This window comes from Penicillium brevicompactum, assembly GCF_028827555.1.
Source record: "Penicillium brevicompactum strain IBT 35665 chromosome Unknown utg000006l_segment0_segment0, whole genome shotgun sequence".
Taxonomy (NCBI): Eukaryota; Fungi; Ascomycota; class Eurotiomycetes; order Eurotiales; family Aspergillaceae; genus Penicillium; species Penicillium brevicompactum.
In genome coordinates, this window is record NW_026623209.1 from 1,791,170 (window position 1) to 1,818,961 (window position 27,792).

General features: G+C 50.5%; 12 protein-coding genes across 12 annotated transcripts; 6 read left to right on the plus strand and 6 right to left on the minus strand.

Annotated features, from left to right (window-relative positions):
* Window positions 1-1,235: 1,235 nt before the first annotated feature.
* N7506_008876 (aminophospholipid-translocating P4-type ATPase DRS2) lies at window positions 1,236-5,414 on the minus strand (the record flags this gene model as incomplete). The annotated part of the gene is made up of 3 exons (XM_056958169.1): window positions 1,236-2,084; window positions 2,132-2,435; window positions 2,488-5,414. The coding sequence occupies 3 exons, from the start codon at window positions 5,412-5,414 to the stop codon at window positions 1,236-1,238; spliced, it is 4,080 nt and encodes a 1,359-aa protein (XP_056807559.1).
* A 724-nt stretch (window positions 5,415-6,138) lies between these two features.
* On the minus strand, window positions 6,139-7,228 carry N7506_008877 (exosome non-catalytic core subunit RRP45; the record flags this gene model as incomplete). Its single annotated transcript, XM_056958170.1, has 3 exons — window positions 6,139-6,748; window positions 6,806-6,925; window positions 6,978-7,228. 3 exons carry the CDS (start codon window positions 7,226-7,228, stop codon window positions 6,139-6,141), a joined length of 981 nt encoding a protein of 326 aa, XP_056807560.1.
* A 157-nt stretch (window positions 7,229-7,385) lies between these two features.
* On the plus strand, window positions 7,386-8,370 carry N7506_008878 (spliceosome-associated CWC15 family protein; the record flags this gene model as incomplete). Its single annotated transcript, XM_056958171.1, has 5 exons — window positions 7,386-7,395; window positions 7,534-7,603; window positions 7,654-7,947; window positions 7,999-8,080; window positions 8,128-8,370. The coding sequence occupies 5 exons, from the start codon at window positions 7,386-7,388 to the stop codon at window positions 8,368-8,370; spliced, it is 699 nt and encodes a 232-aa protein (XP_056807561.1).
* A 338-nt stretch (window positions 8,371-8,708) lies between these two features.
* On the plus strand, window positions 8,709-9,325 carry N7506_008879 (RNA polymerase II mediator complex head subunit MED22; the record flags this gene model as incomplete). The annotated part of the gene is made up of 3 exons (XM_056958172.1): window positions 8,709-8,742; window positions 8,835-9,025; window positions 9,140-9,325. The coding sequence occupies 3 exons, from the start codon at window positions 8,709-8,711 to the stop codon at window positions 9,323-9,325; spliced, it is 411 nt and encodes a 136-aa protein (XP_056807562.1).
* A 433-nt stretch (window positions 9,326-9,758) lies between these two features.
* Window positions 9,759-10,514, plus strand: N7506_008880 (dihydrofolate reductase; the record flags this gene model as incomplete). The annotated part of the gene is made up of 1 exon (XM_056958173.1): window positions 9,759-10,514. One exon carries the CDS (start codon window positions 9,759-9,761, stop codon window positions 10,512-10,514), a length of 756 nt encoding a protein of 251 aa, XP_056807563.1.
* Window positions 10,515-10,775: 261 nt separating this feature from the next.
* On the minus strand, window positions 10,776-13,613 carry N7506_008881 (putative voltage-gated chloride channel (ClcA); the record flags this gene model as incomplete). Its single annotated transcript, XM_056958174.1, has 3 exons — window positions 10,776-10,934; window positions 10,987-11,373; window positions 11,424-13,613. 3 exons carry the CDS (start codon window positions 13,611-13,613, stop codon window positions 10,776-10,778), a joined length of 2,736 nt encoding a protein of 911 aa, XP_056807564.1.
* A 1,906-nt stretch (window positions 13,614-15,519) lies between these two features.
* N7506_008882 (SGNH/GDSL hydrolase family protein) lies at window positions 15,520-16,492 on the plus strand (the record flags this gene model as incomplete). Its single annotated transcript, XM_056958175.1, has 5 exons — window positions 15,520-15,640; window positions 15,690-15,729; window positions 15,778-15,856; window positions 15,910-16,300; window positions 16,359-16,492. The coding sequence occupies 5 exons, from the start codon at window positions 15,520-15,522 to the stop codon at window positions 16,490-16,492; spliced, it is 765 nt and encodes a 254-aa protein (XP_056807565.1).
* A 654-nt stretch (window positions 16,493-17,146) lies between these two features.
* On the plus strand, window positions 17,147-18,769 carry N7506_008883 (uncharacterized protein; the record flags this gene model as incomplete). Its single annotated transcript, XM_056958176.1, has 1 exon — window positions 17,147-18,769. The coding sequence occupies one exon, from the start codon at window positions 17,147-17,149 to the stop codon at window positions 18,767-18,769; it is 1,623 nt and encodes a 540-aa protein (XP_056807566.1).
* Window positions 18,770-19,020: 251 nt separating this feature from the next.
* N7506_008884 (uncharacterized protein) lies at window positions 19,021-19,785 on the minus strand (the record flags this gene model as incomplete). Its single annotated transcript, XM_056958177.1, has 2 exons — window positions 19,021-19,528; window positions 19,691-19,785. 2 exons carry the CDS (start codon window positions 19,783-19,785, stop codon window positions 19,021-19,023), a joined length of 603 nt encoding a protein of 200 aa, XP_056807567.1.
* A 227-nt stretch (window positions 19,786-20,012) lies between these two features.
* On the minus strand, window positions 20,013-21,866 carry N7506_008885 (bifunctional hydroxyethylthiazole kinase/thiamine-phosphate diphosphorylase; the record flags this gene model as incomplete). Its single annotated transcript, XM_056958178.1, has 7 exons — window positions 20,013-20,267; window positions 20,317-20,417; window positions 20,466-20,842; window positions 20,894-21,301; window positions 21,350-21,485; window positions 21,538-21,714; window positions 21,767-21,866. The coding sequence occupies 7 exons, from the start codon at window positions 21,864-21,866 to the stop codon at window positions 20,013-20,015; spliced, it is 1,554 nt and encodes a 517-aa protein (XP_056807568.1).
* A 919-nt stretch (window positions 21,867-22,785) lies between these two features.
* On the plus strand, window positions 22,786-24,027 carry N7506_008886 (translation initiation factor eIF5; the record flags this gene model as incomplete). Its single annotated transcript, XM_056958179.1, has 1 exon — window positions 22,786-24,027. One exon carries the CDS (start codon window positions 22,786-22,788, stop codon window positions 24,025-24,027), a length of 1,242 nt encoding a protein of 413 aa, XP_056807569.1.
* A 265-nt stretch (window positions 24,028-24,292) lies between these two features.
* N7506_008887 (uncharacterized protein) lies at window positions 24,293-27,707 on the minus strand (the record flags this gene model as incomplete). Its single annotated transcript, XM_056958180.1, has 2 exons — window positions 24,293-27,619; window positions 27,675-27,707. The coding sequence occupies 2 exons, from the start codon at window positions 27,705-27,707 to the stop codon at window positions 24,293-24,295; spliced, it is 3,360 nt and encodes a 1,119-aa protein (XP_056807570.1).
* Between the last annotated feature and the right edge of the window lie 85 nt (window positions 27,708-27,792).

Below are 27,792 nucleotides of genomic sequence, written 5' to 3' on the forward strand. Positions count from 1 at the left end.
AATCGGCATCTTGCGCTCGGCTCCACGAGGGCTCCGTCACCCACTCACACAGCAAAGGAGCCCAAAAAGTTTGCAAAAAAGATAATCTTAAAGACCATGTTGGTGTTTTAGGAAGAGCCGAACGCGGGGGTCGAACCCGCAGCCTTAAGATTAAGAGTCTTACGCTCTACCGATTGAGCTAGCCCGGCGAGAGGCTGTTGGTTGAGATTTTGAAAATAATTGTGTTATATAAAGGGATTGGTCAGCATTATGACCTTTTCTGGGGGTAAATCAGCTAGGAGACCCTCCCTTGAGGTATAGAATCATAGATATTGGTTGCATTCGTGTTTCAATCAGCTAGCAGGGCTTTAGCTCGTGTTCTGACGCCAAAATGTACATGGCTGTAAATCTGCAGCGAGCCGGTCCGACATCCTGATGAGCTCAATCACATTTTTGGAATCTTGGAAGCCTCGGAGGTAGGTCATTAGTCTAGCTCTGTATATTCCCCCGTGCTATATACATCTATCAAGCGAAAGGTTCCAAGGCCGCTTCACCCGAATTGTGTGTGGTACGGGCTTCATGGTGACTACTGGCAACAGTTTCCATGAGTTCAAGTTTTAAAACAGACTGACGTCTGGAGTGGCCTGTATCTTTGATAAGAAAGAGCTAGGTAGCAGTGAGAAAGCCATACATGGAGAGAGAGGCAAATTTCTCATGAGATTTCAAGGTTTTGGTTGCAAAACACTCAGGACAGCCTTTGTGAGCAGATAATCTCATCTTTGCAGTTCATACCCAAGCAATGGAATTTTCATAAAACCAAGCTCAACTTCACCTGGGCAACCCTTGAGCTTCGAGGGACCTTGAAACCGAATGATTTCCCATTACTTTCTAGGGCCGGAAAGTCAAGCACATTCCACACTTGCAGTAGAGCCATGGAGGGTCAAAGATCTCCCCATTTGCTTGGCAATGTAAGTTACCCAGGTGGTCGGTCTGGAATTGGGCTTCATGATTATTTACCAGGCTGATCTAGCGTCTTGGAATGTTCAGGTTCGCTATTTTTAGCTACAACAACATCAAGCGAAGAGGAAAAATGTGATATGTGACAACCTCATCGCCAAGCATGGCTATAAAAACACACCAGAGGAAAAGAAAAACGTAAGATACAAAAGATACAGATATACTAGTCACTTGGCACGAATGCGAAGCAAAAAGCAAAGAGTCACCGCAAATGCACGGGACCCACGGCGAATCAGTCATCACGCCATAGGCCTCGAACTAGCCATCTCGCCATACCGACCACGGCTGCGAGTGGTGTCATAAGCATTCAGTACACGCATTTGACCACCGTCATCAGCCTGAGAAAAGGCATAGCCACGTTGTTTGCGCATGCGCTGGACTTGTCGCACCTTCCGAATGGCTTTTTGGAACTGCTCCATGCGCGGGCGGTAATCTTGGACATTGTACTTCTGGATCTCCTGCACGTGGTGATACTGCTGTGGGTAGTACATGCGCTTGGCATATTTCCAAGCATAGTCACGAAGCAGACAGACACATGGTAGGACGACGGCCATCAGGTAGAAGATGGGGGATTTGAAGAGGACGGGGATGGTGCCATAGTATTCACGGGAGAAACCAATGGCTGGAGCTGCGTAACCGTACGCCGGGAGGAAGACGAGCCAGAGGAACATAGATCCTGGGATGGCGATGAAAGTGTACTTTGTCCAGATGTTGGTGATCAGAGCCGCTTTGCCCAGGACCGTAGCGAGCACAGCGGTATATAGTGCTTCTCCCCAAACCCAATGGCCAGCGACTTTACCATCAGCCATGGGGAGATCCCAGAAGAAGATCAGCTGGGACACGATGTACAGGATGAGAGAATGGAAGAATCCGTTCAAAATCCAGGCCCAGAAACTGTGCTTTTTGAAGAAGATACCCTTCTGGCCTAGTTGGTAGAGTTGCGGGTAGCGATCGAGCAATCTGGCGGAGATGTACTGATCAAAAATTCCCATTGCGAATGGAGGCAAGACAGTGAAGAGCACGTTGTAGAAGGAAAGTGTCCAAGACTCATAGATGACTTCACCAGAGAATGCGTTTTGGAAAGAGTACTGGGAAGGGTCAGCTAGCACCGTTAAACGAAGAGAATCAAGCTTACCCAGAACTGGGTCATGTACAACGTGATGTTTTTGTAGTACGAGTAGAGAATAACTCGACTGATGCGAGAGTAACTCCACGCGCCATGAACCAGAAGGAGCTTCCGAAGGAATCGGAACTGTCCAATTGCCACATCTGCGGATCGGGCGGCCTGAAGACCTTCAACACCGCTGATACCAACACCGACATGGGCGGCTTGAATCATGGATACATCGTTGGCACCGTCACCGATGGCCAACAATAGAGCCTTCTTGTGACGCTTCACGAGTTTCACGACCAAAGCCTTTTGGAGGGGCGAGACACGACTAAAGAGACATTAGGACAACCGAGAACAGCCCAAAACGTAAAGATACTTACCAGCAAACGACAGCTTTACACATCACCGCCAGGTCCAAAAACAGTTTCTCCATATCTTTCTCCAAAGCAAACGTCAAGGATCGACCATCAATAACCAGGGCTAAAGGTTCGGCATCTCCAGAGGAAATTTGGCTCTTGACCGCATCCAGCTTCTTCTGCAAGCTATCACGGGTGCCGTTTGCCGACTCCTCGTTGATGATAAGAAGGGTCATGTCTTCGGATATGAGCTTGCAGGACATGCCAATGTTGATGGCGGTTTCCTGTCGATCGCCAGTCAACACCCAAATCTTAATCCCGGCAGTCTGAAGCGTGTGGATGGTGTCCGGCACACCATCTTGCAGACGATCCTCAATAGCAGTTGCACCAAGAAGGTAAAAGTCCCTTTCGATCAGCTCAGCGGCCTTGTCCAGTTCTTCGCTACGATTGCCGCCGACAGTAGTGTTAGCCCTGTCAAAGATCTGGTTCCACTGCTGGAATTCGTCTTCTGGGATCTCCCGCATAGCCAGACACAGTGTTCGCAGACCATCTGAAGCGTACTCTTCCAAATGCTGCAGGGTAGCCTCCACAGTAGGATTATCGGGGTGCAAACGCTCAAGAATGACCGTGTCGGCACCTTTACAGTAGATGCGAACCTTTCCATCTGGGCATCTGAAGATAGTCGACATTCGCTTGCGGGTAGAGTTGAATTCGCACACTGCCAGCAGTTCGTATTCCAACTCCTGTCCGCCATGCTCAAACAGCACAGACCTCGGTCGTCGATTGGTGAATCGGAATCCGAGCGCAGCTGCGCCGTCCACCAGAGCTCCCTCGTCGGGCGAAGCTGCTTGATATTTGATGACATCTGGGTCGCTTGTATTTCGCTCCGGAATGACAGTGTGACAGGTTGCAAGAAGAGTGAGAAATTCGCGGATGGCTTTCTGGCTTGGATGCGAGCTCATATTCTCTTTCAGGGTCTTGAAGGTATGGATACCAACTTCAGAGCCTTCCTCAATGGCAGCACGGCGATCTTCCGGAACATCGTCACCATATTGAATGCCAGCAATACTGACTTGTTTGAACTCCATCATATTGCATGTCAGAGTACCCGTCTTGTCGGAGAAAATGTACTCGATCTGACCGAGTTCTTCAACCAACGATGAGGTGCGGCAGGTGGCCGGTGTGTCCGTTTTGTCGTAGTAAATGTCGAGATCAGAATTGATCAGGAAAGCCTGGAAGTATTTGACGATCTCAATCGTAACAAAGAGGGAGATAGGGACCAAATTCGAGTAGAGAACCCAGTATGTGAAGATGTCCATGAAAAACTGCTTGACCATGTGGACATCGCCGTAATCAAGGTACGCAAGCTGGTGAGACTTGGTTTTTCGAATCGCGAGATCACCGACAGAACTGATCACACTCAAGACGATGAGAATCGTGACAAGCATCAGGATCTGCATGTTGACTGTTCGCTCGACAGATGTCCGCTTGATAGGTGTTGCAGTTGCATTTCTCATCAGCTTTGTCTCGTGGCCAGTGAAAACTACGATACCATGGACCCAAGGAGTGTTGCGTAGAGTGGCACCGCGAAGCAAAAGTTGATCCGGGGCCAAAGGCAGCTCTTTTTCGCCACCTCCAGCATTCATAGTCAAAGTTGCTTCGTAAGTATACAAACTGCTGTTTGGCTGTTCTGAACGAACGCGTCCACTCAAGCGGCTGAGGTCGCTGGGACTGACGAGATGTGCAGTCTCTGGAATTGCTTGCTTGATTTTCAGATTTGTCTCGCCGTCCAAATTTGCCGTTTCGATATAGCACAGCCCCTCCGGCTCGGAGGATGCCAGTAGGACCAGGTCAGCCGGGAAAGGCTGCTCGGACTCGACTCGTACGATATCGCCCACGGAGACGTCCACCCATTTTGCATCGTGGAAGGATGATCCTTTGAGGACTTGCGTTTTAGAGTGGTTGAGTCCTTTGTCGGAAGTCTTGCGTTTGTAATCCTCCACCAGCTCTTTGATGGCCGATACTGCCAGGACGATACCTAATGGGACGATTGTTGTGAACCTGTTGGTTGGCGACACGTTGGGGATTTGTTGCAAGACCGCAGTGAACAAGAAGAACAAGTTGGCATATTTGGAGAATTGTTCGAAGATGAATTTCGGGATGAAGGTGATGACGTTGTACTTGGTGGTCGATACGTGATTGCTGAAGAACTTGTGGGCGCTGTTGGCGGGTGGGTTGTTCAGCTGAATCATGCGCGGGCCCATAGACTTCGGATCAACCTTGCGTCGCCCAAATATGTTCAGATCAGATGCGCTGAACTTCTTGCGCTCCTTCCGGGGTGGTGCTGGAGAGGCAGTGCTGTCGACCGTTGCCCTTCTTGCCCCGGCCTCTGTCAATGGGAGATCCATTTCTGAATATTGATTTGACCCCATGCCAAACATGTATTTTGCCTTGCCCATGATACCACCTCCGAGCCCGAGAACGCTGTTGCGCTCGTTTGCCTTGCGAACATGGTGGGAACTGGCAATGCGATCCTCGTCCGCATCAAGATCGTAATACCCTGAATGTCCGTCGTCAAAATCGTCCAAAGAATAACGGCGGTAGTTGTCCAGACCCGACGTCTGGGAGTATGATCGATCTCTCATTCCGCTGGAGTAGGGGTCATTTTGTTGGATTCCGGGGTTGACCGGCGGATGCGACAGTCCCGGTGCAGTATGTTGTGGTACATGCTGCGGCGCGCGAGAACCGACAAAGTTGTCGTAGGAGACCGAAGGACGCGGTTGCGTTTGCTCGTACGGTTGTTCGGAATCGTCAATGTTGAACTGTTCTAGTAGGTGTTCGTCGTTCACTGGGGGACCTTGGCCACTGCTGTAGGTTGGTCCAGAATCCAACAACAGGTCGTCATCCCGACCAGCGGGTGGATGCGACCCGGGAGGCCTACCGCTGGCCATGATGCCGCGGGGAATCTGACACCCTCACTGTTGTAGCGCAGTCGTGATGCCCCTGAGGCATTGATCGGATAGCAGGGTCGATAGAAAGCGTGCTCCTGGATCTACCGGAGTTGGGCGTACAAACGAGGGACTTGCGAATAATCAACGGAACTGACTGGGTTTGGGTTGTAAAGGTGGGAGAATGAAAGTGAGGTGGCTTAGCGGGTGAAGGCAACGGAATTGAGCTATGTTGATTTGGTAAGCGCTTCACAACAATGAAATCTGATACTTTCGATTGTACTTGATTTGTTTTCTTATTTTTTGGATCTAGTGAGGTATCTCGTAGGCAAAATTACTGAAATGCAGCTTAGCTTATTGGTGTTCGGTCTACATCGAGGTCTAAGAATAGGAGACTCCTTGGCGGCCGGAAATATATTAAGCACATTGTATACGCGCCACTAGAAACGGTCCACTTAGTATGTATTTGCTCATAGAACATACATCATATACAACCTAGGAAGTTTTCTAAGTGCTCTAGTTTCAAGATTGTCTGTAAGCCCTGGATCATGTTAACCTTGGATAGCAAGATTAGGAAAAATTACGAAAAAGCTTCCAAATTCAAGGGTAACATATTTGAATGAGCTGTCATTGTTGGATACCCATCGAATCACTGATATTAAAAGCAATGCAAAACTCCAATCCCGGATCGTTATGATCATCAAAGTAGTAGTTGTACATGTTTTTCTTATTCGGGTTGAACTTCTCGGTCGTTCGTTGCACGGGATTCATCGGCCATGCCAACCTTTGCACGCCGAGCCAGATCAACTTGCAGGACCTTGTCAATGGCAGCGTTGAGGACCTTGACCTTCTCCCACGCGACACTCGTCTTGTTCACAATGACCATAGCATCCACCGGCGCACCAACAATCTTAGAGGCGTAGCAGAGATCGCCAGCATTGTTGATGCCAATGACGAGATCACCTTCGGCTGCCTGCTCTTCCTTGAGGGTGGCATCGACGATGACGTGCTTGCTTTCGTTGTAAGTGTGGAAAGTGACTGATAGAGGCTTGTGTGTGATATTGAGTGGGACGGGCACACGCTGCTCCAAGCCGTAGACGACGACTTTGCCGTTCCTGACCACAGCATCCGGCCGGCGGAAGTGCTGGAGTCCAGCCATGGTCGCAATGCAGGCAGCGTCTGTAAGATTTCCATCGTAGTCCACCACATGAACATCGGCACGGATGCTCCAGCAGCTAACACCCTTGAGAATGCAGAGAGATTCGGTATCCAGAGCGTTGGAACGGCGGATGACACGGTCAAGGGTATGCGTAACAGCGGCTTCAAGGTCGTTAGATCTGGCAAACGATTGTCAGTGTATGCTATGGACAAAATGGCCACAGGTGAGTTCATACCGTCCAGATTCCCAAGCAGGTGAGCCCATGTTGGTTAACTCCATATTGATATTGAATATGCCATCAAACGGTCGGTCATCTTGGGGTTTGGTGACCTCCGCAGAGATGCGCACAATGAGCCTAGAGAATATTAGCAGTTGTGAGGTAAAGGAAGTGCAGAATCAGAGCTCACTGTGTCTTTCCAAGCTGCAGCTTCACATGTCCATATTCTTCACCGAAAGAGATATTAAGCGAGCGGTATTCATCGGCTGCACGGCCATCAAGACGCACATCCTGGCGGAGGGCTTCAAGAATGAAGTCGCGCTCAGCGATTGAGAGCTGCGCTTCTTTCGACATGGTTGGTGGAGGTCTAGCCCCGTCGCGGGGATCAGAGAGACTTTCTTTTTTGGTCCAGGGCCATTCTGCCGGTCGGGCGCGCCGCATTTTGGATACCGGAGGATTATTTATCCGTGATTTGCGCCAATTAGGGCTTCGGATCAAAGAGCGGTGAGAGAGATGTTGGCGCCTGAGGCGCCCACCCCGATCGAAAGATAGAAATCATTGGTACCACATCACTTCAACTTTCAACCATTTCTACAAAATGACGACAGGTATGTTATATTGAATTGACCAGAAGAACAAAACTGACAGTCTGTGGAATTCTCCAGCTCATCGACCCACATTTGATCCCGTACGTCAAGCGTTCCCAACTCGATCTCTGAGCACTGACTGATAGCAACAGGCGCAAGGCAAAGAAGCCCTTCGCGGCCCGGCATACCACCAGCGACTTCTTCCCGCGCACACTCACCTGAAAGTTCGGTACGTGAATAGGTCTTGACCTCGGCTACGCGCATCGCTGACCATTACAGCCAACCCGGACAAGGCGGCGACGCAGACGCAGACGCCGGCCCTCGCGATCTCCGCGCAGAACTTCTCGCAGCTGAGGCTGCCCACTTCGCCAAAAAGAACGGTGCTCCCGCTGAACAGCCTACTATTGACGACTCATCCGCCCCCAAACGCCAGCTCGAAGCGGCACCGGAAGGAACTGAGGGCGAGACCGAAGAAGACCCAGAGGCCAAGCGTCGACGCATTTTGGAGGAGTCTCGTGACATTGATGCCGATTCAGATGGCTCAGAAGAGGATGATAGCAGTGACGAAGATAGGTGAGTCGATTGTCAGCCGAGACAATGGGCGATCCATCTAACACACCATAGCGACGACGAAGATGAAGCCGCTGAGCTAATGCGAGAGCTTGAGAAAATCAAAAAGGAGCGATTAGCGCAAAAGGAGAAAGAGGTATCTATTTCCCAACCGGATTTGAGATCGTGGCTAATGCAACCCAGGAACGTGAACGGGCAGCAGAGGAAGAAGAGCAACGCGAAACTGACATCGCGCTTGGCAATCCTTTGCTTAACTCTCAGGATTTCAATATGAAACGCCGCTGGGACGATGATGTTGTCTTCAAGAACCAGGCTCGTGGAACCGAGAACAGGGACGGCAAAGAATTTGTCAACGTATGTCCATATCATCTCGCATTTGATACCCGACAAACCACTAACAAGTCCTCAGGATCTTCTACGCTCTGATTTCCACAAACGGTTCATGGTATGTACTCGGTGATTACGGTTTGTTCTATTCATGTGCTAACCTATACAAGGGCAAATACGTGCGTTAAATTCTCCAGTACCAGACGGTTTATTAGATATTTCAGTTTAGCGAATGAATTCTTTTTTTTAAATGCCAAGTCAAAGTCGTAATCTAGTATACAAGCAGCAAATTATTCGCACTGAGTAGATTAGACGAAAACTTCCAATATTTAGATTGATACTCCAATTTGCGAACTTCACCGCCCCGACAACCTTAATCGGCCAGACTCAATATCCCGATATCAAACGACAGACAGGCGCTGATCGTCACCGGCAAAATGGATTCTCAACCATCAGCGAAGGCATTGCATAGTAAGTTTACCCAGACTGAGCTATACGCCGAGTCTTGAGTTGGTCCAGCTGCACCGGTCGTGCATGCAGCAGTTAACAAGACTATCCGGCAGATCGCATCAACACCGATGTCTCCCAGCTGTTGCAGCGGTTTGAGAACATCATGGCTACAGCTACAGTAAAACTCATCTTCATTGAACTTTTGTGCAATTTATACCAGCTAACGCATTCTCAGGTCAACAACCCGAGCTACACTTCCACGGCAGTGGAAACTTACCAGCTAGACGTGGAGTCGACTGCGCTGGTGAGTTGGCCCCATTATCAAGCCTCCCCCCAAAGAGATTATGTTGGCTTAATGAAAATTTGCTACTATCTTATGGACCTCTTTTACTTGTGCAAGACTGACATTCAATGCCAGATCCGTGCATCCGAGGACATCCTCGGACTTACCCGCACTATGAAAGAGACTTGGCTTTTTGGTAAAATCGATACCTTGGGTGAGAATGAGCGCGATGTCCAGCGGAGAGAGAAGCTGGAGGAGGATGCACAGGCGGTTAAGAAAGCCATTGATGGTGGATTATTGTTGCCATCGTCGGAGAAATGAGTCTGGTTCAACCCAAACTCTCTACTCGAGGTCATTTGCATACGGGCTATTCAAGCTCCTGGCGTTCTATATCTGTTACTGGGTGTGTCTGGCGTTGAACGGCGTGGTGTCTCCAATTAATGATCAAGCTGGTCTTTACACTCAGCTAGAAACTTTTTGTAATTGCTTTTGTCATCGACTTCAATTGCCTGTAGGGTAGAAGTCAGCAATTCAATAAGTCATTACCAAATTCTACGCCTAATAGTGTGTGTTCATGTAATGACATCCCAGCCGACCTCGGGTGCAATTGATGCCAAAGAGTGCGGGGCGATAAGCCAATCTCCGATAAACAATTTGCGCGACGCGACTTCGTGCAACCAACCTCACTCAACTAGACCTTCACCTCCAGCTTCCCTACCTCTTCCACCGCACTTATCCTCGTATCTCAGTCAAGATGCAACCGCCCAACCCCCTACCTCCATTGACCCTCATTGTGGCAACGACCCCAATCCGCGTCTCAGAAGAAGTGACCCGCCTCGGCATTGGACTCAAAGGCACACTCCCCTGGCCACGAATCAAGACCGACATGTCATTCTTCGCGCGCGTGACAACTCGCCCACCAACAGCCGGCAAGACCAATGCAATGATCATGGGCCGCAAGACATACGACTCAGTTCCTGCCTCGCTACGCCCGCTCGCGAAGCGGATCAGTGTTGTGATCTCGCGTGACACAACTGGATCTGTCCAAGAAGGAGTTCGCAAGGAACTTCAAAAGAGAAAAGAGAAGTTGGCGGCCAAGGCTGCCGAGGCTAAAGCAGCAGCTCCTGAATCTGAGCCTGTGGCAGATCCTGAGACAGATGCATTCGTTGAGCCGAGTCTGGATGCTGCAATTCAAGAGCTGGGATCTCGCGAGGAACTTGGAAAGGTTTATGTCATTGGTGGTGCGGAGATCTATAATGCGACGTTGAAGTTGAAGCAGGATGAATTGCAAGGGAGGGGTGTGAGGGTTGTTATGACGAATGTTGTGCGGAAGGATGGCCAGCCCTTTGAGTGTGATACATTCTTCCCGCTGGATAAGTTGGATGAAGGCAATGGATGGCGGGCTGCTAGCCCTGCGGAAGTTTCTGAATGGGTTGGAGAAGAGGTCGATGGGGAGTGGAAGATCGAAGGAGATGTCGAGGTTCAGATGGTTGGGTTTGAGAAGATTTAGTCTGGATCCTGATGTTTGAGATATGAATAATGTTCAATGATGGGGCTGTACTAAGTCCACCCATAGGCAGAACAGGCTTCAAAAGACTATGTACAACAACAGATGCATAATATCGGTGGTGGACAAACCCCACGTAGGGATTGATCATGGGCACCTGGACAATAAGTGAGAGAATATGCAAGGCTATGCAAAAATTGGAATCAGACACCGAAAATAACGCCAAGAAATGCGATCAGCACCGCAGCAGGGGAAGAGAGCCCGCTAGTCACTGTTCTCTTTCATAAATTTGACAAATGACTTCTTGTGGACCAGGCCGGCATATTTTCCGTCCTGGGTAACACACAGATATCGGAGACCAAGTTTAGCAAAGCACTGGTAGACGAGATCGATAGAGGAGTGAACATCAAGGGCGATTGGAGCCTGGGATAGACGTTAGAAATGATTGAAACAACAATGTATCATTTGAACCTACCGCGTCAATGAATCGAGTGAAGTCGGCTGGTTCAGCATCTTCGTAATCACTGTCGAAGACGGCTGTAGAGGCATCCATGGACATGAGGCAGATTGTATTGTCTTCGTCACCCCGGATTTCGTCCAGACCATATTCAAGATCAGGAGCTGGGATGAGACCAGTCAATACACCGTTACGCAGAATCGGAAGACCGCTGTCCAGTTCACCAGCCATTAGCAGATGTTCCAACTTTGTACGCAAATCTGTAGCTGCCACATATGGCGAATCGGAGATATCTATGATCCGGTTCTTTCGAACTGGTCGAACAATGTCACCCAGCAAGGCATCGGATGTTGGCTGAAGTTTGCTGTCCAAGAAGGGATACGAATTCATATCGGTCAAGAGGTCCTAATACTGGTTAGTACCACATAAACTTGGGATACAAGGAGGAAGCTTACATATATACTGCGAGGCTCGATGGCATCCGCTGTCCACTTGGCACATAGTACCGACAGAGAGAATGGAAGCACATGGTTCAGACTCCCCGTTAATTCAAAGAGAATCACAGCCAGAGTGACCGAGAGTCGGGTCACACCACACATGGTCGCTCCAGCTGCAATAAGCGCGTAGACTCCCGGAGTCACGCATGACTCGATTCCAGTACCAGCAGGACAAGAGTCGAACAAAAAGAACGTGGGATGCTTGAGAGCCCAGTATTGGATCAAATGACCTACAATTCGTCCCATTAATCCACCAACAACCATTGAGGGTACGTAGATGCCGGCAGGAACTTTGATACCAAATGTCACGATGGTGAGGATACTCTTGATGACAAAAGCCACCATGAGGTACTTGATAATTTCGAGAATGCCATCTGCCCGCGGACATAGCCCGGTACTCTCCACATCCGTTTCACAAGGAGTGGCCAGTTCAAACAAGAGTTCTGTAACGGGAATCTTGGTGTATCGATTCCAGAAGCTGACCACACCTGTCAGAAGTGCAACCAAAAAGACCTCAAGCATCGGCCACTTCTTGATAGCGGGTATGCGGCGGAAGGTTCGCGCCCACCAGCTCGAGGCTTTGATGAACAGCGCACCGGCCGCGCCTCCCATGATGCCAAGGGCGATGAAGATGAAGATCTCAAAGATCTCCCAATCCGACAGATAGCGGACTTCGAAAAGAACAATTTTTCCAGTTCCATATGGATTGAGAAACTTCAGCGAAAGCGTAGCTGCAATACAGCAAAAGAATGTTCGGAAAAGGGTCTTGGGCGGGAAATAATAGCTGACTTCTTCCAGACTGAAGAGCACACCACCAATCGGGGCACCAAAAGCAACAGCGACACCACTGGCCGCACTGGCGCTCAGCACCTCTCGCCGCTTCCCGTCATTATGGTTATACTTGGCAAACAAGCGACAGCAGATATTGCCCACGCAAGTAGCGATGTGAACGTATGGACCCTCTTTGCCCAAGCTCAACCCAGATGATACACTGAATATTAAGCCAATCGTTTTAACGACCAGGGTCTTCAGTCCCATATATCCGTGTAAGACGAAACCACTGTTGATGACCTTGACTTCTGCGACTCCGCTGCCAGCGGCAGAGTAGTATATCATGGCGGGGCGTGATGGATTGTTAGGCAGACTTCCATGGGGCGGTGAGCTGGAATCTGGATCCGAAAGAGGCGAGGCCACATCACTGAGGCCATTTCCAGATCGAGTACCACGAGAATCTGCGCCAAGATTCTCATCAAGGGTGGCCAAAGAGATCGACGAGGGGACGACAGTCTTGGTAAGTAGAGTCAAAGCGCACGATATGAGCGCCAGGACTACTACCCAAAAGACAAAGAAAAAGAAGTCGACCCAAATGTTCTCTTCGCCAGATGGCTGAAGGATCCTAGACCAAGATTTCCATGAAGTGCAGATCGCCTCCCCGCCACAACAGCTTCGTCTACTGCGGAAAAACTGGGTGGTGCAAAAGCCCTCCTTGACATCAAAAATTGAGCCTTCCGTAACATCAACAAAGTATGCGATAGCTGCAGTTATGCAGCCTATCAGAGCGACCAGAATCCACCCTTGTGCGCCATCGAAGGCAGCCAACAGCCGACCTCGGATATCTTTGCGCTGACGGAGCAGTCGAAGACGGGTTCCGTCGGCAATACTGTCATGCACCCAGTCCGTGGAAGTAAACTGATCGTACCAGGTCCGTTCATCCAGAAACGAAGAGGCGGTGAGGTTGTCTTTTGACGAAGAAGGGAGACTGGCGGGCCTGCTGCCTGCATCCAAGCTTCCTCGCCGACTCAGTCGTTTACCCACCGAGTTCGCTCGGCTATGGTTTCTGGTTCGCCGCAAGCTGCCGGCAGCTAGAAGGTGCCTGAAGTTGTCCTGACCAACACCGGACAAGCCAGAAGTATTGGTGTATGATCGCTGCGGAGTTCGCCTGTGGGAGCCAACAGTCGGTGCTAGCAGGCTTGTTGTTTCAGTGGCCTCTAGAGGAGGGTCGAGAGATTGGTATTCTGTGTGTGTTTCGGAGAGATAGCTTTGGGAGCGTCGGTAGGCAGACGGAGAAGCGGGAGCCGTCCGGGCGATAGGGGGAGCTGTTGCCTCGTCCTCTTCGCGCGAGGCGGACTTTGGTAGAGACCTAGGCATGCTGTCGAGGAGCGTTATACCTCAACGTGGTGCGGCGGGGCTTGCAGCGGTCAGTATTTGGAGATTGGAGATATGTACTCCGTATGCCGAGATCCACATGCAAGGTGGAGCAGCTCACGCGAGATAAAGCAAGGTACCGTACTCACTATATTGCATATCTTGATTCTTCTTTGCTTCCAGTAGGTCAATTACCGGAGAGCAAACAAAGAAAATAAGAGAAGGGGAGGTGTGAAAGAAGAAAAGAGGGTCTCGGATGATGTGACCCAGATGATCAACAGATAACGCGTCAGGTGTCACTGATTCACCACCGATCAGCAACGGCTTTTGAGTCACTTTGCGCATCCTTAATTTATTCCATAATCAGTGCTCTTGATGCCTACTCCATGATTTGGTCACTGCACGCGAGTGGAGGTCACATTCCGTCTCACCCCCCCGCGTTTTGCCGATCTCCGGCCGAATCAACAGTTCCGCTGATGAAGCAGCAAGGCCCCCGAGTATGGATCTCTAAACACACAGATTCTGTGATCGATATCATTCGATGAGACGCAAATGTCTCTAGCCTTGGCAACTTTGTTCACCCTGCGCTCGGATGGAAGATATGACATCCGCAATACCTAATTTAGCACATGCGGGGAGCTCGTCTGACTGGATTACACTCGGTCTAGAGACCTACACGGGGATTATGTGGCGAACGAACTGATCTGGGTACCTAGCTCAAAGAACACATGATGTTTCACTACATGGGCTGTCAAAGGAGGTGAAGACCTTTGAATATCCCCGACACTTTGATATGGCGTACGCACCAAACGAAGGGACACATCTTGTATGTACACTTGTACTGTGTATACATAGACTCCATCCAATCCGAGCTTCTGCTGCGGCTGATCTCTTGGCATTCTTCGTGAATTCATCGCCACCGTGTGGGGTCATGGCTCTGGAGATACCAATGAGTAAACGGTGGATCGCATTGGGCTTCATCAATCAAGGTCAGTGAACAACAGCGCAAGACGAGCTACAGACTGTCTGGGAGAAAGATGAGCTTTACTTGTCCAGCATTAGGGCGTGCATAGATCGGCCCAGAAACTCGGCATGTTCCGATATGACTACGCTACCTCCAAGGCTACCTGTTGATTTAGCTGTGTCCACAAATTATCTACCGCTACCTTGCTTTGTTTGAGCGGTTCCCTTTCTCATTTCGTGGAAGAAGCTAGTATATAGCTTCCAATGAGAACCCGCGAGGATGTAACCAGCAAAGTAAAACTGTGTTTGATCAGTGTTGGTCGCCGACACAGTGTTGAACATGGCGATGAGCCGAAGCCATAACCAATACCAGGAACCTGTTGGAGTAGATATGCCTGCTACACAAACAAAGGCCGATCGTATATTGACTCCATCTGCAAAACTCTTTGGTTTGGAGTTAGTATGCATGTTGCCGACCAACTATGAAAGCTATCCCTCCAGGAGCTTAGTGTAGACCGGGTAAATAGCCTGAGGTCTTGCTTCCAAAATTCGTAGATGACATTTGGTTATTATAGAATAAAAAGACAAGATTACTATCACGTAACTACAATCAGACACCTGGGCATTCTTTCGCACAAGAAGTAACCTACAACTGTGCGAAACATGCACGAAGGATCCTCAGGGACCAGAATGACCGGAAAAATCTTCCCCGATTCCACCACGACCAGTGAGAGAGATTGACAGGATTAACTGGGCCAATATTCATCGCCGAATTTTTCCGGAAATCCATCACGGAGTATGTAGACTGATGTACTTCAAATGCTGGTCTAACGTTTTTCCCTTTTGTCCACGGAGCAAACCCCACTTCCTTAGCTTATCTTTTATAAGGCTTGTTCCCCCCAAGTTACATCTTCAGCTTCCTACAGAATAATCCCTTCAATATACAATGAGTCAAACGAAAGATGGGTTCCAGCCCTATGACCAATTCATACTGTTTGGAGATTCCATCACACAGATGGGCTGCAATCAAGAGCTAGGATTCGCCTTTCATGCTGCCCTTCAAGAATGTGAGTCTGCTGAGCCATCATATTAATCTGTGTACTCATCAAATCTTAGCCTACAGTCGGAGACTAGATGTAGTCAACCGCGGTCTAGCGTAAGATTACAAAACCAGGCCAGCCTGAATCATGCTAAGCCTAGCCAGTGGATATTCAACCGCCCACGCCATCAAGGTCTTTGACAAGTTCTTTCCGCCACCGCAGATCGCCAATGTGCGGCTCATGGTAAGCAGACTATGACAGAAGTCTAATTTCACAAATTAACAAGAGTCGGACAGACTGTCTTCTTCGGCGCCAATGATGCATGCGTTCCAGGCCACGACCAGCATGTGCCTGTAGACCAATACAAGGAGAACCTGAAAACAATCATCCAGCACCCAGCAACAGTCGCACAGAATCCGCGCATCATCCTTATCAGCCCACCTCCTGTCAATGAATATCAATTGGAGGCCTTTGATGCTGCAAAGGACACCCCGCACCCAAGCCGAATGGCGAGCTTTACCAAGCTCTATGCAGCTGCCGCATTGGAAGTTGCCGCATCCCTGAAAGTGCCAGTGGTAGACTTGTGGTCAGCCTTTATGCAAACCACTGGCTGGCAGGAGGGTCAGCCTTTGATTGGATCTCGCGATGCTCCGAATAATGAAACATTTGCCGGTCTTTTCACGGACGGTACGTTATACGTTACTGACTCCGGGCTTTTCTGTTGCTCTGCTTACTCGTCCCACAGGTCTGCATCTGTCACCGGCTGGCAGCCGTATTGTTTACGATGAGATTATGAAGGTAATTAGAGACAATTGGCCGGATCAGACTCCGGAAGTACTTCCGATGGTGTTCCCCTCATGGGTTGATGCGCCCAAATAAGGGCCCGCTGGCCGTCTGTGCAAGTAGACAAGAGATATAAGAGACTAGAAATAAGAGCTTCGGAACCGAAATAAACAAAGTGAAGAAAAACCATCGAATCCCCCAAAATCCAAGTGTAGAAGGGAACGTAGTGTGGAGCAAAGCGGTCTAGCCTGCCCATCGTTCTCTCCGCACCAATTTCCCAACTTGCACCTTTGATCACTTCGATACACTTCATCTAAATTTCCCCCCTCCGCACTACCCCGTACTTCTCCGGACCTTTCACTTCCACCCTCTTACTTACTTCTGCGACCCTTTGCAACCTTCAACCTTCGAATCCTTATTGTCATCCTCCAAGATCTCACCCGCTCCCTCATCCCGCGTCGCCATCATCCATTTCCCACAAATTCGCCGCATGTTTTGACCACACTCCTTGATACTTGCCTTTCGCAGACAGGGTAGACGGCCTGTGGGCCGTCTCACAGATTGACGGTGGACGGCCACTATTGAAGAAGAGCACCACCCCAAGCCCACAAGAGCGCGAGAGTGAGGGCACCAAAGTCCTGCTCTTCGGGCGGAGGCGTGAGAGGTGGCCACTGTCACTGATTGACGATCTACCTTTCCTTCCTCCTTCTCCCTACTTCGCCTTCTCATACTTCAACACCACAACTGGCGATGGACGCGCAGTTTCCATTTGCCTCTCGAGACGATATCTGGCGTGTGCTTGACGAGTTGAAAGAGCTCCACCGCGCCCAGTTGCATCAAGGAGAACGTCTCGCCCAACTGGAGCGACGCCGTGACGAGGATGCCCGACTGAGAAGCCCATGGGCCTCTGCATCACCCTTCCCCACCTCCGTCGGCGCGATCACTCCAGGTAGCCCACACCTACTGTCCGCAATCGGTTCACCACTGAACAAGCCCGTCACCATGGACCCCGCCTTTCACTCCCCGCCAGATGCTTTCAAGGGCTTTGACCAGGGTCATCATTCTGCAATGGCGAATTCCGCAGCTGGTTTTGATAGCGAGGAAGAGCCTCGGCGGGGTGCCTCTCGCGCCAACAGTGTCCGTTTCGATGAAAGTGCCCTGCATGGGTATGGCCAGGCAGCTCGCACCAGCACTGACTTGCCTTCTCGATCCGGCAGTGCTTCCAACTCGCACCCTCTCCTCGAGCGTACATTTTCACAGCAATCTGATGGGCGATTCAGCTCATCCGGCCACTCCTACCAGTCTGGACGATCCAACAGTCTACGCTTGAATACCAGGCTCTCGGGCCAAACACCCGTGGAGTCTCCTTTGATCCCGCCTCCTGGACTTTTCTTACTAGGCCCCGTGCCCTCGATTATCCGTTGCTGGTTGAATGAGACTTTCACCAATGGTTCACTTCTCTACGCTGCCATTTGCACCGGATCTTACGTTTCAACTGTGAGCCTTTCTTTGATTCGCAGCTTGGGTATGGAGGATATGATCGTGCGCGAGGACGATGTCACGCAGTACATCAAGCTCCCGGTGTACCTCCCCGAAGCGACCATCCATCCGTCTTCTTCGCAACCCGAGGCCCACCAAGTCCCTTGCGTGTTTGTTCGCTTCGTGGTTCGCGAAAATGAACCTGCCGAACACTCCATTCAGGTCATCATTGGGAGCGACGTGCTTCGCGCCCAGAATGCCGACATCCTCTTCTCTCAGGACAAGCTCCTCATGGTTGACAGTGATCACCAGCGTGTTTCGGTTCCTCTCGTACGCCCAGAAGATGATCAAGTCTTCAAAAGCCTTTCCACTTCTCCCTCCAGTTTGAAGTCTGGCAGCTCGCAGCCATCCAGTGCCAACGGCAATGGTTCCGCCGGTGTCATTGGCAATCACAGTAATGCGCAGCAGCAGTCGACCACCTCGCCTCTCAAAGCTATCTCGGATGGCACCTGCGACAATTTGAAGTCGACCCAACCGACCCAACCGGCCATTCATAACCTTGCCCAAACAGCGGCTGAAAATCGCCCCGTCTCCAGTGCTCCAACCTCCGAGATCACCAGAAATGACATGCCTGTTTGGGAGAATTGGCGCGAGCGAACCTCTAACCCAGCCCCAAAGATCGACCCGAAGAACGAAAAGCGCGAAATGAAGGTTTTCCGGCCTGCGAAATCCACCGGCCGATTCACCTCCGGCACTTCTTTTGCTAAGAGTGCCAAATCTCTCCCCTCCAGCCCGCACCCGCAGACGTCTCCCGAAAAGGGCGTCAATGCTGTTGGCGGATCTGCGTTTCCATGGCTCAACCCGGCCCTCGACCAGGTCACTCGTGACACCTGATTCTAGATGAAATAAACTAGCTTCAGCTGTCTGTGTTAGATTATCCTGATTCTGGAACGATAGGAAATTACAACATGCAATGGAGACCTGAAGGGAAACGGATAGGACCACCTTAATTCACAGCCGACACCCTATTCGGAACCGGTAGTAGAGATGCCAAATGATAATAACAAAAAATCCAATTCCCACTCACTTCTTCCAAGTAGGAGTAACTGGTAACTGTATTGACTATCCACACAAGCGCAAACAATCTATATCTTCGAAAAAGCCCCCAAAGCCCCCTTCGTACTCTCCTTCGTATCCTTCACAAGCCCACTAACAGCCCTGAAAGCTTCATGTCCCGCATCACCAATGATCTCAAACAAAATACTCTCACTGCTCGTGATAATAGCCCCAGCATCCCTCAGCCGAGCGAGCGCAATTCCCCGCTCCTCCTGATTCATACTACTAACACCATCAACCAGGATATAAACCCTATGTCCGCGCTCCAGAAGATCGAGCGTCGTCTGCGTAACGCAGATATGAGTCTCAATTCCAACAATAATCACATCCAAAGGCGTGGTAGGGAGCAATTTCTCGATTTCCGGGGTCACCATCGAGAATAGAGTCTTGTCGACGTCGGCGCGGATGTTTGGTCCTGTCAGCTGAGAAGAGAGCTCGGAAACGGTGGGGCCGAGTTTGGCGCGGCTTTGTGTCGTTATGTAGACGGGCATGTTGAGGGTGTTTGCTGCGCGCAGCATTTTGTCCGTTGTTGAAATCCTGGGGTCGGGTTGGTTAGTCTAGTCTGTTGTTTCAAGGTGGGGGATGAAGAGGATGGGAGGCGCACAGCTTGGAAAATTCATAGATTCCGCGGAATTTCTCTTGGACATCGCAGATGCTGGGCTCGTTAGTTGGGTATTGGTGCTGGCTGGAGGCTCGTACAATAGTGCGGGATTGCCTGGCTTGATGTTAGTGCTTGCAATTGGAGTGAGAGGGGCTGACTTACGGATGCGGGATGCGCGCATGATGGTAGACATGGTGATAGTTTGAGTAAATGATTCCAAACCCTGAAAAAACCAAAGAGAAGTAGAATATTTGTATTAAAAGTAACCTCGGAAGATCAAAGTCATAAGCGGTGGCGGCCGACGCGGGGAATCGGAGAAGCAGGTGCGGGGGAGTCGGGGAATAGTAAATTTACCCGTGCAATGCTGAAGCAGTTCGAACATTCACAATATTTTATATCGGTCTATTTGAGTGTCTATCTTTACAACTTCACCTCATGCACCTTAGCTCTATCGGCAAACCAACTGTCATCACCTTGTGACGCGGCAGTGCGAATGGCATAGAGCTCGTCCAGGAACGCCGGCACAAAGCTACCAGGACCGCGGACATACTCCTTAGAAGCAGCATTCTCCGCTGCGATCTCGTACATCAGGATCCCAGAAAGCACAGCGAGAAGTCTGTCCGAGCGGTGGGCAGTCAGGAAGCAGCCGGAGATTGTTCCAATGGCGCAACCGGTCTAGGAATACGGTTAGACAGATCATGAAGTGGGAAACTGCAAAACTTACTCCAGTCACTTGGCCCAGGTATGGGTGCCCGTTCTCAACGGCAATCACCCGTTCACCGTCACTCAGGTAGTCTGTCGCTCCAGTCATGAGAACAACATTGCCTGCGAGATGTTAGATGGGATCGACAAAGTAGGATCGACTATACTCACGCTCTCTGCGCGCTAGGTCTCGTGCCAACGTGGCCTTCTGTTTACCATCCAAGGTGCTCGGCCCGCTATCGACACCGCGCTGTTGAACGGCACCACTGCCCCAAGCCTGTCGGATCTCGCCTTCGTTGCCCTTGATGAGATCGAAGTATCCTCCGGCCATAAGCTGGGAGACCGCATTACGACGAATCTCTGTCGCAGCCGCACCCACGGGGTCGTAAACTACTGGATTCCCACGCTCGTTGTAGGCCTTGATGGCTTTTAGATAGTTGGAAGCACTGTCACTGGTCAATGTTCCCATGTTGATTAGGAGGGCGCCATCAAATTTGCACAGGTCTGTGGCTTCGTCTCCGTATGGCGACATGATAGGAGATGCGCCGCTATATATTGATCAGCACGGTGTGGAACAATGGAGGTTGGAAATTACTCACATGGAAAGGGCAACGTTGGCCACAAAGTTCGAGACGACAAAGTTGATCATGTTGTGTACTAAAGGATGCACCTCTACCATCTTGCGAATGGTTTGGGGTACATCGTTCAATAAAGCCTCTGCCTCATTGGCACGAGGAGACTGTGAAGTCAGCGCAAAGCGAGGAGTGTTGTTGATCAGCTCGGTGAAGTGCTCAGCAGATGCTTTGGGGTCATCGGCTGCCACAATGGCGCTGACAATGGCCACGCCATCTAGTGATTTCGCAGGGGACTTGGACTGGTAGATCACTCGCTGCACGTTGGAGTGATTAATACCACCGATAGAGACAGTGCCAATGGAAGAGTCTTTGATAGCGTCCAGGATAATTTGAGTACCGGCAGTACCGATGACTGATTTGGTGTTTGTTTTGCTGGAGAAATGAGCCTATGTGCAGCTGCCAATGAAACGGTAGACCTACGTGGGGGTCGCAAACATGGTACCAATTCCGATGTAGTCGGCACCATCGGCGACGGCCTTTTTGGCTTCTTCAACGGTGGAAGTGCTGATTCCGATGATGGCATCCTTTGGTAGCAGCAGCTTTGCCTGCTCGTATTCTAACAAGATCAGTACAGATGATTTGATTTGCATAGGGGCTTTGTGACGAACTCATATCATCTTGACCCAAGTGCACACCCTCGGCCCCAATAGCGAGAGCTACATCAACTCGGTCATTGATGAGCAAAGGGACCTTGTACTTCTTGGTCACCTGGTGCAATTTCCGTGCAGTTTCCACAAGGACACCGGTGTCATTGGATTTGTCCCGGTATTGCACCACCGTTACGCCTGGTGCGAGGTCAGTTCAGTGTATACATACTTTTTCAGGCCTATAACTTACCTCCTTGGAGGGCCTGTTCTACTACCGTGCACAGATCTCTGCCCTTGAGGATGGCCGGGGTCGAGTCCGTGACCAGGTATAGAGACAGGTTTAGCGACATTCTTTATGAACAGCTGCAAAGTATATGGAGAGTAGTGAGGCCGATGAAAATCAACGCAAATGAACCGAGATAGACCTCTCTATTCGTACAACGTTATGTGACTGGAAGGAAGATTGCGGTTGCCGTTTGCCCGCGGTGGGGTCCAACCTTTGGATTCGGAAATGTTGACGACTGCGAACACCAACTGGGCCTACTTTGATGGCTGTATGTTGAACTATATTGCAGAATTGCAGTGAATCTATCTCTCATACTTGTGTGTCTGACACGTTAATAAGACTTGAACTCGCATTCGAATTGCAGTCCGATTCAACGCTGAGACAACGGATATAGTCCGAATTATCTCCGGCACGTGCGCGCTGACATAACCATGATTTGTCAAAAAATGCCGATTCCGTTTTTCTCGCTTCTTCCTTCAAAACACTCTCACAGGCATCGACTTCACGAAGCCTTTTATCTCTTCGCGTGGTTCCCTCTACGCTTTTCCCACTCGGTTAGTTCGGCTTCGCCATCATCACTTTACATCGTCCACCAAAGGGTCTCCGACCTCTGACTCGGTTTCCCCAAAGAACCACACTCGGTCTCAGAAACCACTGCGAGAAGTTTCCTGCGAACTTGTCTATGTATTCGTCCTCCGTCCAAAATTTCGAACATCACCTGCCGCCCAAGCTGCAAACGTTTCGCGCGCCGAAACCTTGCAGCATACACCTTAGATCCTGTGGCTGAACTGGATCGACTCTGACTTTGTTGTGACAATTCCCCGGAAAACAATCACACAGATCAACCCCCACTACCAAAAAAAAAGAAACTCGACACGCATGTCTTGTTACAGTAAAAATTCTCATTCAGATTCCCATTCGCTATCCCTCACGCACAACGTTCCATTCTCGTGAACCCAACTCACCCCAATTAAACCGTCATCATGGCCACCGTCAACATTCGCCGGGATGTCACCGATCCCTTCTACCGCTACAAGATGGAGAAGCTCCAGGCTAAGGTCGAGGGCAAGGGCAACGGTATCAAGACCGTTGTCGTCAACCTCAACTCGGTCGCCGGTTCCCTGAGCCGCCCTCCTGCCTACCTCATCAAGTACTTCGGTTTCGAACTTGGTGCCCAGGCTAACGCTAAGCCTTCTGATGATCGCTGGATCATCAACGGCTCCCACGACGCCCCCAAGCTCCAGGATTACCTCGATGGATTCATCGCCAAGTTCGTGCTTTGCAAGAAGTGCAAGAACCCCGAGACTGATGTCAACATCAGCAAGGATGTCATCACCTTGGACTGCAAGGCTTGTGGCCAGCGCTCTGACGTCGACCCTCGCCTCAAGCTGAGCACTTTCATTGTTCGCAACAACCCCAAGGGTGGCAAGAAGGACAAGAAGAAATCCCGTCGCGAGCGCGAGAAGGAGCGGGCTGCCAATGGCGAGGATGCGAGCCCTGGCGACAGCAACAACTCCGAGAACGGCGAGGATGGTGACGAGCTCATCGAGGCCAACAGTGATGATGAAGTCACTCGCCAGGCTCAGGCCATCGAGGCCGAGGCTGAAATCGAGGATGATGATTGGGCCGTTGATGTTTCCGAGGCCGCCGTGAAGGCTCGTGCCAAGGATCTCCCCGATGACCTCAAGCGCGCTCTCGTCATTGAAAACGGTGACGACGAGGGTGCTGACGGCTCTTCCTCCTACGAGCAACTGGGCAGCTGGATCGTCGAAACTGCCGCTGAGAAGGGTGGTGTCACCAATGTCAGCGACGTTGACATCTACATGAAGGCTAAGGAGTTTGGCATTGAGACCAAGCACAAGACTTGCGCTGTGCTGGCCCAGAGCATCTTCGACGAGAAGATTGCCAAGCAGGTTGAGGACCGTGCTGGCTTGCTCAAGAAGATGATCAGCTCTGAGCGTCACGAGAAGGCCTTCCTCGGCGGTACCGAGCGCTTCGTTGGTCAGGACCACCCCGCTCTGGTTGCTCAGGTTCCTGCTATCTTGCTTGCCTACTACCAGAACGACCTCGTGTCCGAGGAAACCCTCAAGGCCTGGGGTGCTAAGACTAGCAAGAAATACGTTGATATCTCAACCAGCAAGAAGATCCACAAGGCCGCCAAGCCTTTCATCGAGTGGCTCGAGACCGCCGAGAGCGACGAGGAGAGCGAAGAAGAGAGCGATTAGATGAACGTGTTTGACAGAGATGTCTTCCCTGTTCACCTCAAGTATGTCTCATTGAACTTGGATCGTTCTGAGAACCTTTCAAAGTTGTATTGCTTGACTTAGCTCACTGGTTCGGATTTTACTGTTATGGATATTTTGCAGCCTACCAATCGCCGCTCTTTTGAAATAAATATCTTACCACATCTCATTCATACCTAGGTATTCTTAGTAAATGATTCGGTTTATCTGTAGTGGTTTTAAACATGCATGCAATGCTTTCACAACATTAGAACACAACCTCAGCAAGTTGAAAACCCTCACCACCAACATCAGCGCCACAATGCTTTGTGGAAACAGATTTTGCTTTAACGCGATGTCGCATGAAGATGAACCACGTCAGGTCCCCGTTCCAAGCATCCATGGCCCGAATAGCCCCCTCAACAGACCCAAGAACCTCATCTGCGGCCATTGAATCCCTGCCAGCAGTGAAGTAATACTCAGGACCGACAAACAGTGCAACCCAGCCACCAAGCACCTCACAAATCCGATCACCAATATCCAAAGGCAATCGCACATGCGACAAAACCGTTAGAAAGAGCGAAACCAAAGCGCGCCACAGACGATGATGCGAGGTAAAGAACTTCGAGCCCGGCGTGGAAGGAGAGAGAGCCAAAGACGAGGAAAGCGCAATTTGCAACGTGGACGCTAGATCTGATTCTCCCTGGTTTGGTTGAGATCTCGCACGTCGCTCATTTGCAGCTACGGCGTCGGCTCGTACTTTCTCCCAGACGCGTCGATACAGTTTGTCCCAGCGTGGGAAGTCTGTCTGGACTCTTGTGGCCATGAAGTCACCTGCTCCTTTGCACATTGCTTCGATGGCCTCGCAGGCCGCGACTGTGACGAAGGTTTCTTCTTGGTAGTCTGTTGGGTTGCTTGGTTCGGAGGTGGAGGTGATAAGTGATTTAGAGGATGAGGTTTCCATTGAAGATGGGAAGATGATGCGGCTTGCGACTGTGGGCCAGAGATCGTTGATTAGAGGGAGGAAGCTGTTTTCGTTTTGGGAGAGGGCTGGTAGAATGTCGATTAGGATTGAGAGGAGGGAACGGCGGAGGTAAGGAGAGGGTGAGGTTAGGTGAGATGGGATTGATTTGACGATGTGGAGGAGGAGGTTGTGTGTTTTGCTGAGTGGCTTTTCGGCATCGTCGGGCTCCTTTGGTGGTGGCAGAGGCTCGTCTGACTCGGCTTGGTTGAGGAGTTCCTCGATTGAAGGTTCCGGTGGTGGCTTTTCATAGGTTTCTGACCACGGTTTCTTGGGATGAGAGGTTACTTCATCTTCCTCGTCATGTTGGGAGCGTTTCGATTTCCGGTTGGCGATGTCCGCAGCGATGCTCGAAACAGAGATATGTTGATATTGAGACTTCTGCGTTTCCTGAGGGCCGCTTTCTTTGCCTTCGTCAATCGTGAGCAGTGCTGGCTTCTTGGCTCCTTCCTCCACGACAGCAGCAAGGGTCTTGAACATCATCTCGACGAGCTTGGGATAGCCATGGTAGAGATCCAGGATACCAAAGATCGAGTCAACGAGATCATCCAGGTATGGAATCAAGCGAGCGCCACAAAGCTTGACCATCATGAAAAGAACCTGTGGGGGATATGGTGACACGTCGAAGGTGTTGAGTTTCAGAGCCACCGAGTTCACAAGATAGTCCACGTTCTCTATGATCATAGAGCTGGTGTCTTTGTAGTTGCAAGCACTGGTCAGAATATTGAGGCAGACCATGGCATGACGCTGAAGGTTAGGATTTTGAGACGCCAATAGCTGCAACGTTGGATACAAAGCGTCCATGAGTTCGGGGCGGAAAGATTCTCCTAATTGTTGAGCCTGAAGAGCGACGGACTCCAATGCAAGTGCTGACGTGCGCCAATCACCAGAGCCATCAACTGGCAGCTCGTTCAGAATGTTCAGTGAGATATAATACATCTCCTCGATCATCCCGCCGCGAGCGGATGGTGAGAGAGATCCTTCGACTTGATCAAGCGCAATAAAATCATCGAAGCTAGTCGTAGCTGTTGTGCTATCCCTGAGGAATGTCATGGCTAGCCAGAATGGTGCGATTGCAGAGTCATTCGATGTTGTGTGCATGCGATTAACGATGGATCGAGTGATCTCATCCCCGGAGTCAGACAAATTCAGTCTTGTGATCATCAATCGTAGATCAATGAGAGTTTGTTGCTGACTTTGATGTTCCAGGATGATTGGCGGGAATGCTTTGGATCTAGCATCTGTGCTCAATACTTCCCAGCTGAAGGTGCCGTCCATTGAGGCAAGCGGTTGAAGAGAATTTGAACTTTGGCCAACAATGGCGCCAACGCTATCACATAGACCAGATGCCAGACCGTTGGTAAGCAAGTCTGAGCCCGACTGAACCTGGGACAGTACCTGGAAGACAGTAGATATTTGACGCAGTCCCCATTGTTTGGCGGTTTCGTCATTTCCTTGCATGATGCGAGGGAAAGAAGCGAGCCAAGTATGCAACGATTCCTTCAGCGAGTCAAGTACTGAAGGATATGTCGTAGCAAGATGGGTCGCGTTTTGGTAGGCTTGATTGGGTCCTCGATCCTCTTTCTCGGCCAGCACGATCACCGTTTCGACCATCATTGGGAGCGATTCTGAGAGTGTGACCGGGCACTCTTCGATGGTCATCAGGCATAGTTCAAGAATGGCAGACTGAACCTCTGGCCTTTGATGTCGCCGAACTTGGATTACATTGGCTAAGGCCAATTTTATCTGCGTGGTAGTTGCTTTCAACCAAGATTCATCCAGTGCCATTTTGTCACTACCCAACCCAGGAGGAGCTGTTTCTGATGCAACTCGGTCATTCAGAACAGCTCTAAGGAGCTCTGTGAGAATCTGCAAAGAGACTTGAAGTAGCTTCCATGATCTTCGAACTTGCGTGGTGGGCCTCAGAATCTTGGCCAGTGCCGAAACAGTTCGTGGCATTACGCTAGCAAGCACCACCCGATCTGTTACCCGCTTGTAAAGAGCCTGCAAAGCCTTTGCGGCTGCTAGACAGATATCATCTGATCTGTCATCGCTTAGCCCCTCGAGCAGAATGTAAACCGTCTGGTCGACTACCGTCGCCGTTCCGATCTCGTGGTAGATTGTTCGCTCTGCGGTGGGACCCTCTAGAACAGTGAAGATAGCAGTGAGGCAGTTAAAGCCGGCAACGCAAAGCTCTTCTGATACCTTGGGTTTTGGTAATTGCTTCTCTTCCGCCTTGCCCGGAGAACCACCAACAATCAGCGTCAACAAGATTACCAGCTGTTTCCCCATTGCCGGGGAAAGCCGTTGTCGCCATCCATTCGCAACCAATATGCGCAAGCAATTAACAGCGGTCTCGAGGCATCGTGCAGATATCCTTTGGGTCTCGTTGAAGATATGTGATAGAGGGAAGAAGGCATATTCGGCCAACTTTTCGTCGAGGATGTTTCCGTCCGCAAGCTCTTCCAAGCAATTCTGCACAGGCTCAAGAGCCCGGGAGACCTCGGCGGCGGTTGCTTGGTTTCCTCGGAAGCGAAGTCCTACGGAGCTTAGCTCGACGCATGGCGCGCGAAGCTGTTCAGGAGTCAGATATGTTTTATTCCTCCAAGCTTTGCCATTGCTGTCATACCTGTTTGAAAGATTCCTGCCGGCGGTTGTCCATTGCGGCCGATCAACACTCAGCAGCATCGAATGTGCACAGCGATCGATTAGTGATGGGGCAGTATTCTGCCCGCATAATAAAGCGG